General features: G+C 44.0%; 1 protein-coding gene across 6 annotated transcripts; it reads right to left on the reverse strand.

Moving 5' to 3' along the window:
* Positions 1-6399: 6399 nt before the first annotated feature.
* Positions 6400-16894, reverse strand: LOC123060050 (ribosome-binding protein 1). 6 transcript variants are annotated; one of them, XR_006427706.1, is made up of 7 exons: positions 16763-16894; positions 15906-16369; positions 15580-15809; positions 8963-9061; positions 7873-8729; positions 7042-7286; positions 6400-6751 (listed from the first exon to the last, which is right to left on the reverse strand). XR_006427706.1 is itself a non-coding variant. In XM_044482619.1 (5 exons), the coding sequence occupies exon 5, from the start codon at positions 14797-14799 to the stop codon at positions 13486-13488; it is 1314 nt and encodes a 437-aa protein (XP_044338554.1). In that variant the 5' UTR covers positions 14800-15061; positions 15580-15809; positions 15906-15969; positions 16099-16369; positions 16763-16894; the 3' UTR covers positions 9797-13485. The 6 variants fall into 6 exon arrangements, 1 of the variants encoding a protein (XP_044338554.1); XR_006427707.1 differs by having other exon boundaries at positions 8963-9066; XR_006427708.1 differs by having other exon boundaries at positions 7042-7236; positions 8963-9143.
* Between the last annotated feature and the right edge of the window lies 1 nt (position 16895).

The following is a 16895-nucleotide window of genomic DNA, read 5'->3' on the forward strand; positions in this document are numbered from 1 at the left end:
GAGATCTCAGGTGGATTCATTCATACAGAAAGGCAGTGTCGGGATAAAGGTCAATGATGACACATGTCATTATTTCCAGACACGTAAGGGGTTACGACATGGAGACTGCATGTCTCCTGTGCTGTTCAACATTATAGCGGATATGTTGGCAGTACTTATTAGCGGATATGTCTCATTCCCCATCACGTAGATGGGGGCATCTCCGTCCTACTTTGGGAGAGCTAAAGAAGAACAAGATAATTATAGAAACTTGTTCGATTGTGAAATGGGATCCTTACCTTTTAGTTATCTCGGGATCCAATCCATCATAGACGGTTGACGAAGGGCGAGCTAATGTCTTACGGAGGGCGGCTGGTGTTGATTAACTTGGTTTTGATAAATTTGCCGATGTTCCTCCTATCTTTCTTTGAAGTACCGATAGGGGTACGGAAAATATTAGACTTTTACAGATCCCGATTCTTCTGGCAAAGCGATGAGGCCAAGAAAAAATATAGACTATCTAGATGGGATATCATGTGTAGACCAAAAGACCAGGGTGGCTTAGGGATCGAGAATTTAGAGGTAAAGAATAGATGTTTGCTTAGCAAATGGCTATACAGACAATCTACGGAGACCGAAGGCATGTTGGTGCAAATCTTACGGAATAAATACCTACATACTAAGACTTTGGCCCAGGTGAATGCAAGGCCAACGGACTCACCGTCTTGGAAAGGGTTAATGAAGACAAAATTAACTTTCTTCCGGCGGGTGAAGTTCCTAATTGGTAGTGGTACGTACCTCTACTAGATTCTGGGAGGACACATGGCTAAGGGAGACGCCTCTGGCTTTACAATACCCTTTCCTATATAATATTGTGCAACGTAAGGAGGATTATGTCGCCATAGTGTTAAATTTAGTACCACTTAACATCCAATCTAGGAGATCTCTTGTAGGGGAACGTTGGAATGCTTGATTACACCTGGTCCATAGGTTGATGTATGTTCAACTTTGAGACCAGGCGGATAAAATTAGTTGGAAATTAACCAAAAATGGATTATTCTCTGTGAAATCCATGTATTTGGACTTAATTGACTCCAGGCCATTGTCGAGGTCTTTGCACATATGAAAGATTAAAGTTCCACTCCGCATCAAGCTCTTTATGTGGTTCATCCACAAAGGAGTCATCTTGACCAAAGATAATCCGATGAAAAGGAATTGGGTTGGTAACCCCAGGTGTTGTTTTTGTGATCAAAACGAAACGATTAAACACCTCTTTCTCGAGTGTCCACTTGCAAAATTGTTATGGCGATCTATTCATATAGCTTTTAACATCCAACCTCAAATGAGCTTAAACACGTTATTTGGGACGTGACTCTATGGAGTAGACATACACATAGCTAAACATATTCGAATAGGGATGTGTGCTTTATTGTGGGCTATATGAAACACTAGAAATGATATGTCTTTTAATGGTACAACATTCACCATTTTTTTTTGCAGGTTATCTACAGAGTTACAGGCTGGATCCGTATGTGGTCGTTACTCACTCATGCAGACTACAGGGGGCCTATGGTTATTGGGTAGCACGGATATCTTCAGCCGATTTGGATGGTGAGTTAATAATAGGCTGCATGTGTAGACATCGTAGCCTGTTATTTATCGCCGGATGTGGCGCTTTATTGCCGGTTGTGGCGCTTTACATATTAATTTTCTTTTTTTTCTCGGATTTTGAGCTTTCTTGGATGTTAAGACTCTATTGTGGTTTCTAATAATATGGCTGCATGCATCGACCGATGCATAGGCCAGAGATATTCCTCCTTTGCAAAGAAAAAGAGCAGGTGGCTTAGTTGGGGCCTCGGGTTTTAGATGTTAGGCATTGGTGCGAGGTCTGTTTGGTATTTGGCCTGGACTCTCGGCACCCCCTTTATCAGTTAGATAGGAGTAGCGACAGATGTTGCAAAGATGGTAACTTCAGACTTATTGATGTATTTCTTTGTAAGGTTTTTGTGAATAATAAATAAAATGGCCGCATGCATCTTCTAGATATGCAAAGGCCGGGGGTCATCCTCCTTTTCAAAAAAAGAAAAAACTTGTAGCTACCTACGTTGCCAATGCATCCACTTGTCGTTGCAGTTGTAAAGGACTCTGATTTCCATCTTCTTTAGCACTTTCACGTTCAAAATAAAGAATTTCACAAAGTCAACGAACAGCCTTTCATCGCCGTTGTAGTTCAGCAACACTAGCACTTTTAATTAGGTGGAGCTCAAGGCGTTCAACCGGATCCAATGGGCCATAGTCCAGCGCATTATTTAAATCCTCTTGTTGATGATGCAACTGGGGATAGGGAAAAGAAACGATATGAAGGCAGTTGCTAACAAGTTAGCAGCAAAATACTAATACTAGTTTACTTGTCATAACTCTGACCCAATGGACAATGGTTAATTTGAAGTTTAGAGCAACAGCTATAAACACCCACAATGACATAAAGCTTTTCGAAGAAAGGGAAGCACTTCAGGAAGTCAATAGCCACACCCAGATTAGGACCAACAGAGTGAAGAACCAAAATTTTCATTGTGTGCATTTTGGTTGCCAAGCTGACGGCAACCATTTTCTGGAGAAAAATGTAAGCAATGTGAAGAAAATAGTCTGCATATAGGAATAGGAATGCTGAATTTGTGACTGTTCAGGATGCTACCTGAAAGACTGTGGTTCCACTGTAGAGTGTGGATATGTCTTCAGAGAACAAACCCAGTATTCCCCCGGATGGCCTCCGGATCATTGTGTGGACAAATTACTAGCAACTTCTCAAGGAAAGGGGCGTCCTCCATGACCAGCTCCTCGAAACCTTGTTAATAATGAGCATAGCAGCCCATGGACCTGATAGTCAGCGAGCTGATGCAAAGGCGGGCCAATGCCATTTTGTACAGTGAGACGTTTTCCAAAACGGTGCATCTGGAGATGATGCCTTGGAGGCAGTCCTCCGAGATACTGACATTGTGCAAGAGGAGCCTTTTGAGGTGCGGAAAAGTGGGCAGCGCGACCAGGTCGGAGAATCGGCGGTCGCAAAGCCTGAGCACGCGGAGCATGGGCGCGAAGCGGATCAGCGCGTGCGATGGCAGCGGCAGCGGGCAGTGCCGGCGCCACTGCAAGTTGGAGATCTGGAGGTCCGGGAGGCCAGCGAGGGACCCGGAGCGGAACCAGCCGTCGACCACGCCTAGGATGTCAGGCTGGAGGGAGATGAGGAGCAAGAAGTGGCGGGCCGGGCCGGGCGAAGAGGATTCTGGAGACTAGCGCGACGCGGGAGTCGCTGTCTGAGAGACTCCAGTCTGCCCCGAGGTTGAGCGGGGCATTAGGTGAGAGCCAGAGGGGACGCTAGCGGCGGGAGGAGGCCTGCGTGTGTGCACCGTCCTTGGTGAGGAGGAGGGAGATGACGGTGCCTAGCAAGGCATCGGTGAGACGGCTGATGAAGTCCAGGTCATCGAGCCTTCCCTGTTCCTCGCCGCTGAAGTTGCCGTTCCCGGTGGTTCTCCATCAGATCTACGCCTCTTGCGAGCGCGCGTTTCCGGCGCCTCCTCCACGGCCGGTGGCTTGCGCACGGGTGGGTTCTGGTTTGGCTGGGAGGGATATAGGAATGGGGAACCAAAGTTTGGTTTTAATTATGTATTTAAAAAATGTTAAATATGTATATAAAAAAAGTTTCTGATGTATACAAAAAATGTAGTATGATTGTTTATGTTTATACAAAACAAGTAGGCATAAAAAATACATGTGTTAAAAATGTTAATCATATATTTAAAAAAATATTAAACATGTATATGAAAATATTACTTATGTATAAAAAATATACAATGTGTATACAAAATGATAAATTGATAAAAAAAAGGCCAGGACAGGCCAAATGGGTTGCTCCATTGGGTGCACTAGCCATGGAATGGCGGACATGGGGCGAACACCTGTTCGTTTGACCACCCAAACAGACAAAAGGCAGGCGTAGTTTTCTTCCATTTGGATCGGCCAATGGGTAGCCCAACCCGCTACTCCACAATCTCCCTAAGACTATGGCCAATGGGTAACCCAACCTGCTACTCCACAATCTCTATTTCTAACTAGTAAAACGCCCGTGCGTTGCCAACGTGCTCTTCAAAATTTATATCAGTGTCTTTTATTTATCATCCTCTCATCTTGGGTGAATCTTGGGTGCTCTAATTAGCAGCGCAACAATCAAGTATTAGAAAATTTTACCGAACCAACAATAACAAAGAATATGACATCTATCCTACTAATAAAGGGAGGTCATATTTTTTGTTCGGCATGCACTTCTGCGGAAAAGCCCCTATCCATTTTAGAATCAACCTGGCACGTGAAAAAAATACATCTCTAAGGGTGCGTATGGTTCACGGAAAATATGTAGGACTTTTAAAGGAACTGTCGTCCATAGGAAATTTTGCCTTGGTGGTGTTCGGTTCACAGAAAGTATGAAGAATACTTCAAATGAAACAAGGCCTTCTCGTATTGATTTTGCTTGAAAGATAGAATCCAGTCAGATATCATGTTTTGACGAAAGCCTGAGGCGAGCCGGTGACCAGTTCAATAAAAAACTTCATGCATGCATTGTACTCCACTCAGAAAGACATAAAATATTATGGTCATGTACTGCTTCATACCCGTATCTTCCTGCAACACAAACAGTCTAATTTTTTTTGGTTCCCGTGTTTCTAGACTCCATGGCAATCCGGTAGCCATCAGCCATATCCCTACAAAATTTTCTTTCCTTAGTTCTCTCTCCCTGCAAACCGAACGGAGCCTAAAGTGGGAACCATCCAGGGCCAACAAGAACTCAAACTCCTATCCAATCTCGACTTCATGCTCTTCCACCTCCATTGATACAGACGGGTCATCAAGGCTTTCATCACGATGACCTCAAGCAGATGCCGACATCCCTCCCCGCATCTACCCCTAACCCCTGCTGCCGCCTGCACTATCCTTGCTCCTCGGGGAAGGGCGACAATGTCCTCTGTGATGGCCACGACCAGATCCACGGGGAGGCCACATTCTTCCATGGGAACCCAACCAAGCACACCACCCCCCACAGCCATTCAATCCAAACTCTAACAACGTCAAGACCTGCCATCGATCCACGAATCAGGCTCACTGCATCCAGGTTCACTACGAGTCCGCGATGAGTCTGTAGTCAATGTATTGTCGTTGGCTATCCCCACAACAGGACCATCGTCTCTCCCCAAAGCAGCAACACCACCCAGCAAACCACCACCACCGCTTGCGGCTTGCCTACATAAAATCACGAGAAATCCCCACGGCGGTGCTGTAAGACCACCTTGGCGACCTTGACAGCGACCAACTGGTCTAAGTTCTAAGCTAGACGCTCTATGTAGAAACCAATAGAAGCAGGGGCGTGGTTCAGATTTGTTCTTCGTGCGCGTGCATGCCCTGCTGCCCACCAACTCTTGGTCTACAACTCACCTCTGACTGACCTCCCATAGAAGATTCGGGAAAAAAACTCATCACTTACATTATCATAGCCGCACATTTCAAGTCAAAGTAGAACATATCACAAGGATTCTGTGACAACCAGCCATGGCCAGATCAGTTGGATTTTAATTTCGTTCCATCTCATAATCCATCGCCCACTCTCTCTCAATGGAAATTAAACTTAGGCATGTCACAAGTTGTCATTGTTGTTAACATTTAGAAATTTAAATCAAAGGAAATCTGTAACTAATCACAATGCTTGCATTAAGCTGTAAGTACATGAACTGTAAATGCTACAGATGTAGAAGTACCACACAGCTATGTCACAGCCCCAAGAAATATTTCTCTGCTATCCTTCTTGAAACTCTGGAAGAATGCATATATACTATCCCCAATTTCACTCAAGTGTATTCATGAGGTATGATAAACACGAAAAATGAACTATGGCAGTAACAACAAATAACGGCAAAGAAGTAACTGCAATCAGTGCAACCCACTACATCCGCCGGCATGGAGATCCTAATACTTTTGTACCCTCGACTTTATATTTTTTCCGCACCACCAGCATTTTTATATCATTCATTATGCTTTTCTTCAAGGTTTCACGTGAGAAGTATGAGGGCACTAACACAAACTACAAATAAAATTCTCAATAAATAAGTCTCATTTCTATTTATATCTAGTAAGTAAAACTCTGGGATACCAACATTAAGTATCTTCTATCTGGTAAGAAAAAAAGAACATAAAACCAAATGAGAGCCCCCAAAAAGGAAGCCTATCATAAATTAGTTAAGAATCCAAATCACCGACATTATTCCACAACGAACTGATCAAAGTTTCGACATACAACTCATAAAGTATTTCATTTCTCTCATACATAAATTAAAATAGCTCAACAAATCAAGTCCGAACCTGAACAATGGAAATTTGTGAAGAAATAAGTGACAAGAACTTATCTTATTAGTGGCATGATTTAATAATCAAACGATCACTTTCATTTGCATTATCAATATTTTAGCGCATGTTCTTCCCATACATAACAGTAGACTTGGTACAAAATTTAGTAACCTTTTAAAATCTTTAAGTATCAATCCTTAAATTCAATAGTACTGCCTAATAACCTGAACTTGTATTCGGAAGTGATATACAAATGGAGGGGGTACTGCCTAATAAATTCGAAGTACTATACAAATTCAGCCTATGTGCTAAGATTTTTTTCTGCACATCGCTCCCGTTCACTTTCAGTTAGACTCATGGTTAGGCCCCCATCAACCGGCAGCACCTGCACATGCGGAATTAAACAAGTTGGTAGTCATTTCCGATGAATTAGCAGTATAGTTTGTAGAATTAATCATCTTCACGACATATCCTTCCGGTAAAATGAATAAATTGTCAGTTTAATATAGCCAAATAGATACCAGTCATAGATGTATATATGTTATGGTTCCCAACTCAATTAATTTTATGAAGGTAGAGTTTCATCAACTAAATGAGGGACATTTGTACCAAAGAGAATCAATCAGCTTAAATAGATTGTGTAATATGTTGCTGGAAGAGGACGACCCAATAAACCTTATTTCATCAGCACCAACATGTCCTCGTCTTAGCCCTTGTGCTCCTGGCGCGGCATCATGGTCGATGATGGCTCCAGCCGCCGGAGCCTAACCAGCCGCCACGTGAGTACGTCACGTGACATCAGCTCATCAATCCATCATGGTCCGCTACTCTAGGCACATGCCTCCGCTTCTCGCCATCCACGTCCCAAGGCTGATCGCAATTTCACAAGAGAATCTATTGTTTACATTACCTCTTGTTTCCTAAGCATGCAGAGTTCTTTGTATTAAGCAAGATAGATCCATAGCAGACACAGTTCTAACTAAAAAAGGTGTACATGGTCATCAAGCCCACAACATGCATCCATTAAGTTTAATAACTGATGGGCAACATTTTATGAGGAAACAAAAAGGCTTTTCCTATCAGCATCTCGGCAAATGTTCACCCAGTGCTTAAAAAAAATGTCAATGGCAGATCTATACTGCATTTTCGGGTGAACAAAAATCTAAAATAGATTAAGAACGTGCATCTATGTTACTATTCATAGAGAATATATAAATTTGAAAAAATATGGAACCACAATAAAAAGAACATGTGCATAATGCATTTCAATTGTTATAGAAAATATGTCATCAAAGAAGATGAAACCAGAGACTATTTTTATACAATATAACAAGTAGTACAGAATTATCAACTATAAAATACTTGCATGTCACAACTCCCAAGTCAATCAAATTCATGTTAGAACTATAAGCGTGTTTTTCATACACTATATACCTGTCAATATATCAAGCAACTCGTCTCTTTCTTTGTTTTTCAATAAGCACAAACATGAACTTTAAACCTCACCTTTTGTGAAGAGAAGGATCCACAGAGCTCTGCAGCTCTATACATTCTTGTTGCGACGTAATATTATGTCATCAGTTGCAACGGGTTTTCCTTCAAGGTTGCAGACTTGTGCTCATTGTGATTTCGTAAGCAGGCAATCGAAACAATCCATGATTAAATTCCAAATCCATAATTTCAATAGGAAAAACCGGGATCAAAAAGCTACAAAATTTATCCATCTCTACCTATCGCTAGGTGCAGGGATATATAGATTAATGCAATAAATTTATACTCTCTATGTATTAGTTTGTTTCTTGCATCAATTTGATAAACAAACTGGGTTGCAGCGGTGCTTCAATAGAATAATTATATAGGACACAATGGCACACACGACAACATTTAAATCACGGCTCACAAAATTCAGGGATATGCATACAAATAAAACAAAAGAAAAAGTAAAGAATCAAACCTGCATTAGTGCATCGTCCTGACTCCAGAGCACGATACCAAAGTAGATGAACACCCTTGAGAATAGGACAGAGCAAGGAACCTCCCAGGCTCAAAATCAGGGTGCATACCGGCACCTCCAGGAGCGCGTCCGTGCGGCCACCACTCCATCCACTCTGGCAACTGGCCGTGACGATGCAACCCCCGCTCCATCCCCTCTCGCAAATGCTCGGGCCGTCACGGACAACGGGTTGTTGTTGCCTCTCCTCTCAGCCGCCACTCCACGCAACCGCGGAGCCGTCTCTCGATCTCATCGGTCCATGGCGACTTGTTCCTCTTGAGAATCACCTTAAATCCATAGTACAAGAAAACAAGACCTCTCTGGAGCTCTAAGTGGGTTTTGGGCATTTAGATAAACTATTCACAAATGGCTGCAACATGAAAATATTACATATTTTTTTAGAACACACATCAGAGCTAATACACACACGCTAATATCAGTAAAATTTAGACAAGGAAAAGTCAGTCTTTGTATTTTGAGCTCTGTCCTGGCGAAAAATATATTGTTTTTTGAGCTGGGAAAAGTTGATAGATACTAAGACCAAATTACACTCATAGCATGTAACATGGGAATGAAAAGATAAGAACCCCAAAGCATCAATACCTTAATTTCAGACCCCTGAACCTCAGCAACTTTGATAAATTTTTTGCCAGTCAGAGGATCAACTATCCAGAGTTCCAGTTACAGACTTATCCATTTTGCCTGCACTGAACTTAAATTCGTCAATGTTTGTGGTGAAATAGCACATTTCACTTGGCGGGGAACGTGATAGTCATACATTAACCTACAAATAAGCAGAATAATTCCATGTTTTAGCAATTCAATTCCAGGTTTCTTATTTTTTTAAACAATTGCTTGGCCATTGTACACTAATAAATGTTCCTGAAGATGGAGGACAAATGCATGAGATTGCTCTGTACTAGAAAGGGGTGTCATCAAGTTATCATAGCCATAGCCTAAAAAACAAAGCACCACTTTTTTTTTGAGATGGAACACTACGATTCCATAGATTAACCAGGTCCAGCCAAGTTGCTGGCCGATCGCACATTTACATCATTTGGCAGGTCCTCCGACCAAACCTCCTGGATTATTTGACGCCTAGCACCAAAGGCAGCTAAAGCATGAGCGAGATGATTACACGCCCTCGGGGCAAAAGAGAAATTAATTCTGTTGAAGTTCAGCTGAGCGAAGGTCCGTATCTCCCGAAACAGGATTCCTTCCCAGGCGAGATCAGCTTCAGGGCTTCTTAGAGCGTTGACAAGCACCTGACAGTCCAGTTCCACCTCCACATTGGTCATTCCCCAGCTTGATGCAGCCTCAAGTGCTCTAGCACATGCTTCCGCTTCAGCCTGCACCGGAGAGGCCACATGGTGCAGGTAGCCTGCTCCAGACCCTCGTACATCTCCGACATGGTCCCTGATGACGAAGCCCCAGCCGCCTGTGCACGATGTCGCTGAAAATGCGCCATCGCAGTTAATTTTCAGGCAGTCCTCCTCGGGCCTTTGCCATTCCTGGGCCATGCGCTTATAGTTCGCATTACTAGGTTGTCGGCATAGGGAGAGGGAATCCATTGCCCAATGATTGATCTCCCCAGCAAGATTGTCTATTGGTCCAGCAGCTTCGCTCGCATTTGTTTTGTTCCTCCAGTTCCACCATCGCCATAGCAGGCAGACCACCAGAATCCTTTTCTCTTCTGGTAGCTGAAATACAGTATTCACCACTGCATGTGCATCGATACATGTACACATCTGCATTCGAATATGCTCCAGTTGCAAAGAATGCCACACTATCTTCACTTGTTTGCACTTCAGAAACAGGTGAGCTCCATCCTCATCAAGCCGTTTACAACAAACACACACAGTGTCACAGTTGATGCCCCGGCGTTTCATATTCAGTTTCAGTGGTAGGCTGTTGTGAGCTAGACGCCACACGAACTGTTGGATTTTTGGTTGGCACGGTAACTTCCAGATGTCAGACCACTCCCATCGGTTTGGCAAGACGGTCAAGGTCCCCAGTAGTGTTGCATCCCTCATCTTGATGTAAATTTGGTAAGCCGATTTAACTGAGAAAACTCCCTTGCTATCATGATACCAGGCATAGCAGTCCTCCCAATCATCCCGGACCGGAGTTGCCAAGATGATGCTAGCCTCTTCCGGACTGAAAATGTCACACACCAAAGCTTCATCCCAAGTCTGTGTGTCTGGATCCACTAGTTCACAAACTCTAGTGAGGAGGCAGCCTCCCCTGGGGGTGGATGGAGTTCTTGGTCCGTCTCTGTTCAGCCATGGATCCGTCCAGATTTAGACCGAGCTTCCATCTCCAACTCTATGTATCAGACCCTCCTTCAAAAGTGACACCCCCTTCAGAATACTTCTCCACGTATATGATATACCCGGATGAGCCTCTGCCTCAAGAATTGATGTGCGCGGAAAGTATCTGGCTTTCAAGACCCTAGCGCACAGGGAGTCAGGTGCAGTTAGCAGCCGACATGCCTGCCGTGACAACATAGCGATATTGAAGCCATATATATCTCTGAATCCCATCCCCCCATCCTTCTTTGGTCTTGTCAATAACTCCCAGCTCAGCCAGTGCATTGTGTTATTCTTGTCCTGTTTTGCCCACCAAAATCGACATATCATCGTGCCAATCTCCTCGCACAAAGTCTTGGTCAAATCGAAACATGACATAGCAAAAGTAGGGATAGCTTGGGCACATGCTTTGATCAACACGTCCTTCCCCATTTTGGACAGCAACCTCTCCTGCCACCCCTGTATCTGCTGCCATATCCTCTCCTTCAGATACTCAAAGGTCTGCTTTCTAGCTTGGCCAACATAGACGGGTAGTCCCAGGTACTTCTCATTACGCGCTTCAGCTCTAATATTCAGCAGTCCAAGCACTTCATGTTTCCTCGGATTCCTTGTATTCTTACTGAACATAACAGATGATTTATCATAGTTTACAACTTGCCCCGAGCAATCCTCATACAGTTGTAGCACATTTTGCAAAGCCATAGCACTCTCGCTTGTAGCTTTAATGAGTACTAGTGAGTCATCCACAAATAATAGATGGATTAAAGCTCGGTGCATTGTTGCAAATGCGTATCCCACTCAATGTTCCATCCGCCTCAGCAACATTCAGCAGAGAAGAAAATCCTTCTGCACATATGAGGAAAAGATACGGTGATAAAGGGTCGCCTTGCCGTAGACCCTGTTGTGGTACGATCACATCCGTATAATCTCCGTTCACTTTCACCCTATAGGATACTGAGGATACACATAGCATAATTCTGTCAATCCACTCTTCGCCAAACCCCAGTTTCCGCATCATCTTTTCCAGGAAGATCCATTCAATGCGATCATAGGCTTTACTCATATCGAGTTTGACCTCCGCAAGCCCCTCCTTGCCTCTCCTTTTGTTCTGCATAAGATGTGTGCACTCATATGCTAGCAGGATATTGTCCGTAATTAACCGACCAGGTACAAAGGCACTCTGTTTGGGGGATATAATATCAGGAAGGATTTGTTTGAGACGGTTTGCCAATACTTTCGAGACCAGTTTATAGACGACGTTGCAGAGGCTGATTGGTCTAAGATATTTCATATTATCTGGATTCTTTACCTTAGGTATCAGCACAACACAGGTCTCGTTCCAACCCTCCGGCATCGGCCCCCCATTGAGTACTGCAAGGGCCTCCGTAGCAATATCATCACCCACAAAGTCCCAACATTTCTTATAAATACGGCTGGCATGCCATCCGGGCCGGAGCTTTGAGGTCACCGATACTTTGCAGCGCTTCATATACCTCCTCACGCGTGTACTCCTTCTGCAAGAGGCCGTTCATATCGGGAGTGACATGAGAGTTCACTCGTGCAAGTAGTTCTTCATGCCGACCACCTGCATGAGAAGTGAACAGATTCATAAAGTAATTAGTTACAACTTCCTTCAGCTCCTCCTCCCTCTCCACCACAGCCCCATCATCCCTTCTTAGCTTCTTGATCCTATTCTTCCTCCTCCTCTCCGACGCGGCCGCATGAAAAAATTCGTATTTCGGTCTCCCCACTTCATCCAATTGATGTGCGCCCGTTGTTTCCAGTATGTTTCTAGCTGGTCCTCCAGCCGACTCAATTTAAATCGCAGCATATGCTCCCTCTGAACCTGCTCGTCATCAATACTCTTCCTTCTTACAGCCTCGAGCTCCTTCTTCAGTCTATGAATTCTTTTCTCAAGGTCGCCGAGAACGTTCTTGCTCCAATCAAAAACTTCCTTTAGCACTCCCTTAGCTGCTCCTGCTACTTCCTTCCCTTCTATATTCTTCTCCCTCCCCCATGCATTTTGCACTATCTCCCTACATCCTTCTTCATCTAGCCATCTTGCCTCAAACCTGGGCATACGATTCTGCGGGTCTCCTTTCCTGATTGCTGCAGCCCCGGTCGTATCTATGATGATTGGTCTGTGGTCCGAGTGGAACGGATCACCATTGATCACCTTGTAAGCAGGAAAACGGTTACGCCATGATTGCGTAGCAACAGCCCTATCCAGCCGCTCCTTGACATAATCGCACGCAGCCTGGTTGTTATTCCTCCAAGTAAACGCATCTCCAATAAAGCCAAGGTCATCTAATTCACACTCTTCGAGGGCTGATTTAAACCGATCCATACATGCCTGGCTGCGTGGAACCCCCCCTTCCTTCTCCCAGCTATGTAATACCTCATTGAAGTCGCCTGCACAAAGCCACGGTTTATTATTGTGGTGTTTCAGATTCCTCATGAGGCGCCAGGTTTTAACTTTCTCACTCATCTTCGGCTCACCATAAACATCCGTAAACCTCCACTTGAACCCATCCTCCTCAGTAATCTCCGCATCAATATGATATTTGGACATAAAACCCACAATGCGCAGGTTCACTTCTTTCTTCCAGAACATGGCCAACCCCCCACTCTGACCCTCACAGTTCTTCACCATCAAACAAGTCATATTCATCTTCCACCTTAACCATTCCAGTCTACGTTGCTCCATCTTCGTCTGCGACAGAAACAGAACATCGGGGTCCTCCTTCTTCTGGAGATCCAGAAGACCACGAATCGCCGGGCCGTTCCCCAACCCCCGGGAATTCCAGGAGATAAGCTTCATTGGGGCACGCAGGGCTGTTCCGACAGCCCCACTTTAGCATTGTTTGTGACCTCCACACCATCTGCACCGTGCCCTTCTAACTTGCTCTTCTTACTCTCCGGGTTTAGCTCCTCAACCACCATGTCATCCCCACCTCTCTTCTTCTCCAGGAGCACATTATCTGCATGCCCCAAAACCCTTCCCTCCCTTCCTTTCTTCTTGTACCTCCCCCCTTTCCCCATTGAATTCTGCTTCTCACCTGCATTATGTACAACGGCCAGCCCACTTGTATCTGCTGATTGACCTCGTACCCCCTCCCCCACCTTACCGGCCTCCGATTTTGCTTCATCGGTACTAACTTCGTTCTCCCCTCCTTTTACCTGACCCACTCCTTTGATCAAGCCCCCTCCTTCTTTTGGACCCCCCTCCACTACCTCCACAGTTAAGGCTCCCTTTTGTATGATTTGGGGTCCTTTAACCTGTCCGCCACTTCCTGTATCGCTCTGGAACCCCAGCTGCTTCGCCACATCAGTTCTCCTGCTTGGGGCTACCCCGGTCATGTTTTTGATCTTTAATGGGCTGGTAACCTCCTCCCCATCAGTCCTCTGGCGTTCATTCCCACTGCCTCTCTCAGACCCTTCTGTATTCTTCCTCCAAGAAGGACCATCGCTTCCTGACCTGCCGCTGCTATTGGTCCATCCGTACCTCCTTCTGTTGGCTCCACCACTGTATTCCATAGCCTGCCTCCCCCTCTCCTCACCGCCCTGATATGCTTCTGGCAAGTAACGTAGCCATCTCCCATACTCAGCCACCTCCCCCCTTTTCAACTTTGTCTTGCATTCACGGTCAATATGCCCCATGATGCCGCATGTGTAGCATAAGTCCGGGAGGAACTCGTATTGAAAGTGGCACCAGATTTTTGGTTCTTCCTCCTCCTCTCCCCCCTTTGCCTTGACCACTATGTCCCCATCGGCATCCTCCTCATCGTCTAGGAACATTCCCCTCTTAAGAGGTTCCTTCACCATGATCCGCACTTTGACCCTCAAGCATTGCGCAACCGCTGTCCCATCCTCTCCTGTGTCCACCTCTATCAGATCACCAATATTCTCACCCATATCTTCTGCCAATTCTTTGCACATCAGACCCAGCGGCACGTTAAAGATCCTAATCCAGATTGGCACTTTATCAAACTTATAATCATCTATGGTCTTTGCCGTATCGAACTCCTCCATGACTAGTAATTCTTTCCCAAAGGTCCAAGGTCCATTCTCTACCGCTTTCCTCCTCCCTGCCTCTCTCTCAAAAACAAACAAGAATCTATTCCCTCCCATATCCTTAACCTCTCAAAAACAAAGCACCACTAACCAAACACATCTTGCCCATTTTCCCAATAGGAACTTCAGAGGAATGAGATTGCTCTGTACTACAAATCGGACACAGTGGAACGATCCTTCTCAACAGAGGCCGAGGGTCGAGGGTCCTGTCTCGCCGGCCATGGATGCTCATGGAGTGCGAGTCTAGGCTCTACGTTTAAATCAATTCTTACTACTCCGCACAGTAATTCCCTGTAGCGCGTGGACACCCAAATACAACCTATGCAACAAAAATTAGACCAATATTAAGTGCGCAAACAAGACACAAAGACGAATATTAAGTGCCACACACACGGTCCCTACAAAAATTCCTGAAAAAATAAATTTGAACTACTCAACCCTAAATAAAACTGAATAAAAACATAAAAACCTAAGCATTTCTTTTAGAGGCAATCAATATTCATTGAGCTCATATTTGGATTTCAGATTTCAGTGAGCACGTAATTCAGGACCTACAAGAATCGAGTCTACGCGCACATATGCATGAAACATAATGCAAAACCCTGTCGAATTGATGCCCATATGCTTTTATGGTACCTCAAGCATAGCGCAGAAACTGATTAGAAGACCTTGTATCACAAAGAAGAATTTTATGCACAAAAATCAATTTGATCTCTGCATAAAAAAGACTGAACTGGTTTGTTGTTTCATGCACAAAAATCATTTTCATCATTGCCTCTAAAAGGACAGTTTACAAAAAATTAATGCAAGTTATGCATCAGGGACAAAATATAGTACCTTGGCCTCTTACAGAACATGGCATCAAGCATTGAGGCACCCGCATCACCCAGACCATTTTTCGAGACTTCAAAGGTAAAGGGCGCTGCCTGTCCACACGAAGTGCGGAACGAGGGCATTTTCAGCGAGATCTTTTATGATTCTTCTCCATGTTTTTAATTTCAGTTGCATGGGCCACATCAGTTGCATTTTTAAGCTCACAGAGAACTAAAGAAAAATTGCACTCAGACCTGCATATATCTGAACTCAGTAACATAGAATTTTAAAAGACGATTGCACCTATCATACATAGATTGAATGGACGTGAAGGATCATATGATGCTTACCTTCAAGGTGTTCCTGAAGATTTCCATTGGAACATACTCCACATTAATGCTTTATTTTCCCCTTCTACTATTTCAGATTGTGTACCACATACGTACAGGTATCGTAAATGAATAACATGGTTAGATTTCACAAGAGTTGGATAGCAACTTCTACAGTCAACGTCTGGTAAGTTACTCATAGTACTTACTATACCTTATAGGATGTACTAATGATGGTCAATAGTAACTTTTAGAGACCAAACATGTCAAAGTTGATCTTGATGGTTAGCACATCAAATTGTTATCTCAAATGTTACCGTCCATAAAAGATGCAGAAAATCTCCAACAAAAAGAAAATACATCAATCTTGCAGTAGTTATTATTACTCTAGTATTCTTCAATTGTTATCTCAAGTGTTGTATTCTTCAATTGCAGGCCCTCAAAATGTGGCAGCTCAGTAGCAAATTCAGCCAAACGAGCTCCATCTGCAAAAATTTGTGAGGATCAAAAGAATATATTATCTCTCTTATGATGATAAACGTATGTACAACAACGGTTATTACAAGACTTCCAGCGCCCATAAACAGTCCAACTTATAAAGGTTATCACTAAAAAAACATAGTTTCAAAAGATCAGAATTTATCCTTGGAACAAATCTTTCAATAAACTGAAAGCATCATACGCATAACGAAAGCACTGCCCTATAACAGAATGAACAAGCTAAAGTGAATGCAAGCATGCTTTTAGTGCTTAGTCTATAACAGGCGGGTAAAGTTCCTCCTTGTTCCCATGTTGTTCATCATCCCCTTTTGAAGAAGAAACATCGTCTCGATGTAAAATCATGGTGATTGACTCAAGGGAACAGAGAGCAAACACACCTCCTTCAAGCGAATTCAACAATTGACAGCTCCTTCAAACGAATTCAACAATTGATGTGCTGCAGCGAGCGATGGTTTATGATCTCCCTCGCCAAATTTTCATCAATCCGCAAACACAACAGGACACCAAAAA

Source organism: Triticum aestivum, chromosome 3A (assembly GCF_018294505.1).
Source record: "Triticum aestivum cultivar Chinese Spring chromosome 3A, IWGSC CS RefSeq v2.1, whole genome shotgun sequence".
NCBI lineage: Eukaryota > Viridiplantae > Streptophyta > Magnoliopsida > Poales > Poaceae > Triticum > Triticum aestivum.

Coding starts and splice junctions, on each gene's coding strand:
- LOC123060050 (XM_044482619.1), bottom strand. CDS start 14,799: ATGGGAGGGAATAGATTCTTGTTTGTTTTTGAGAGAGAGGCAGGGAGG.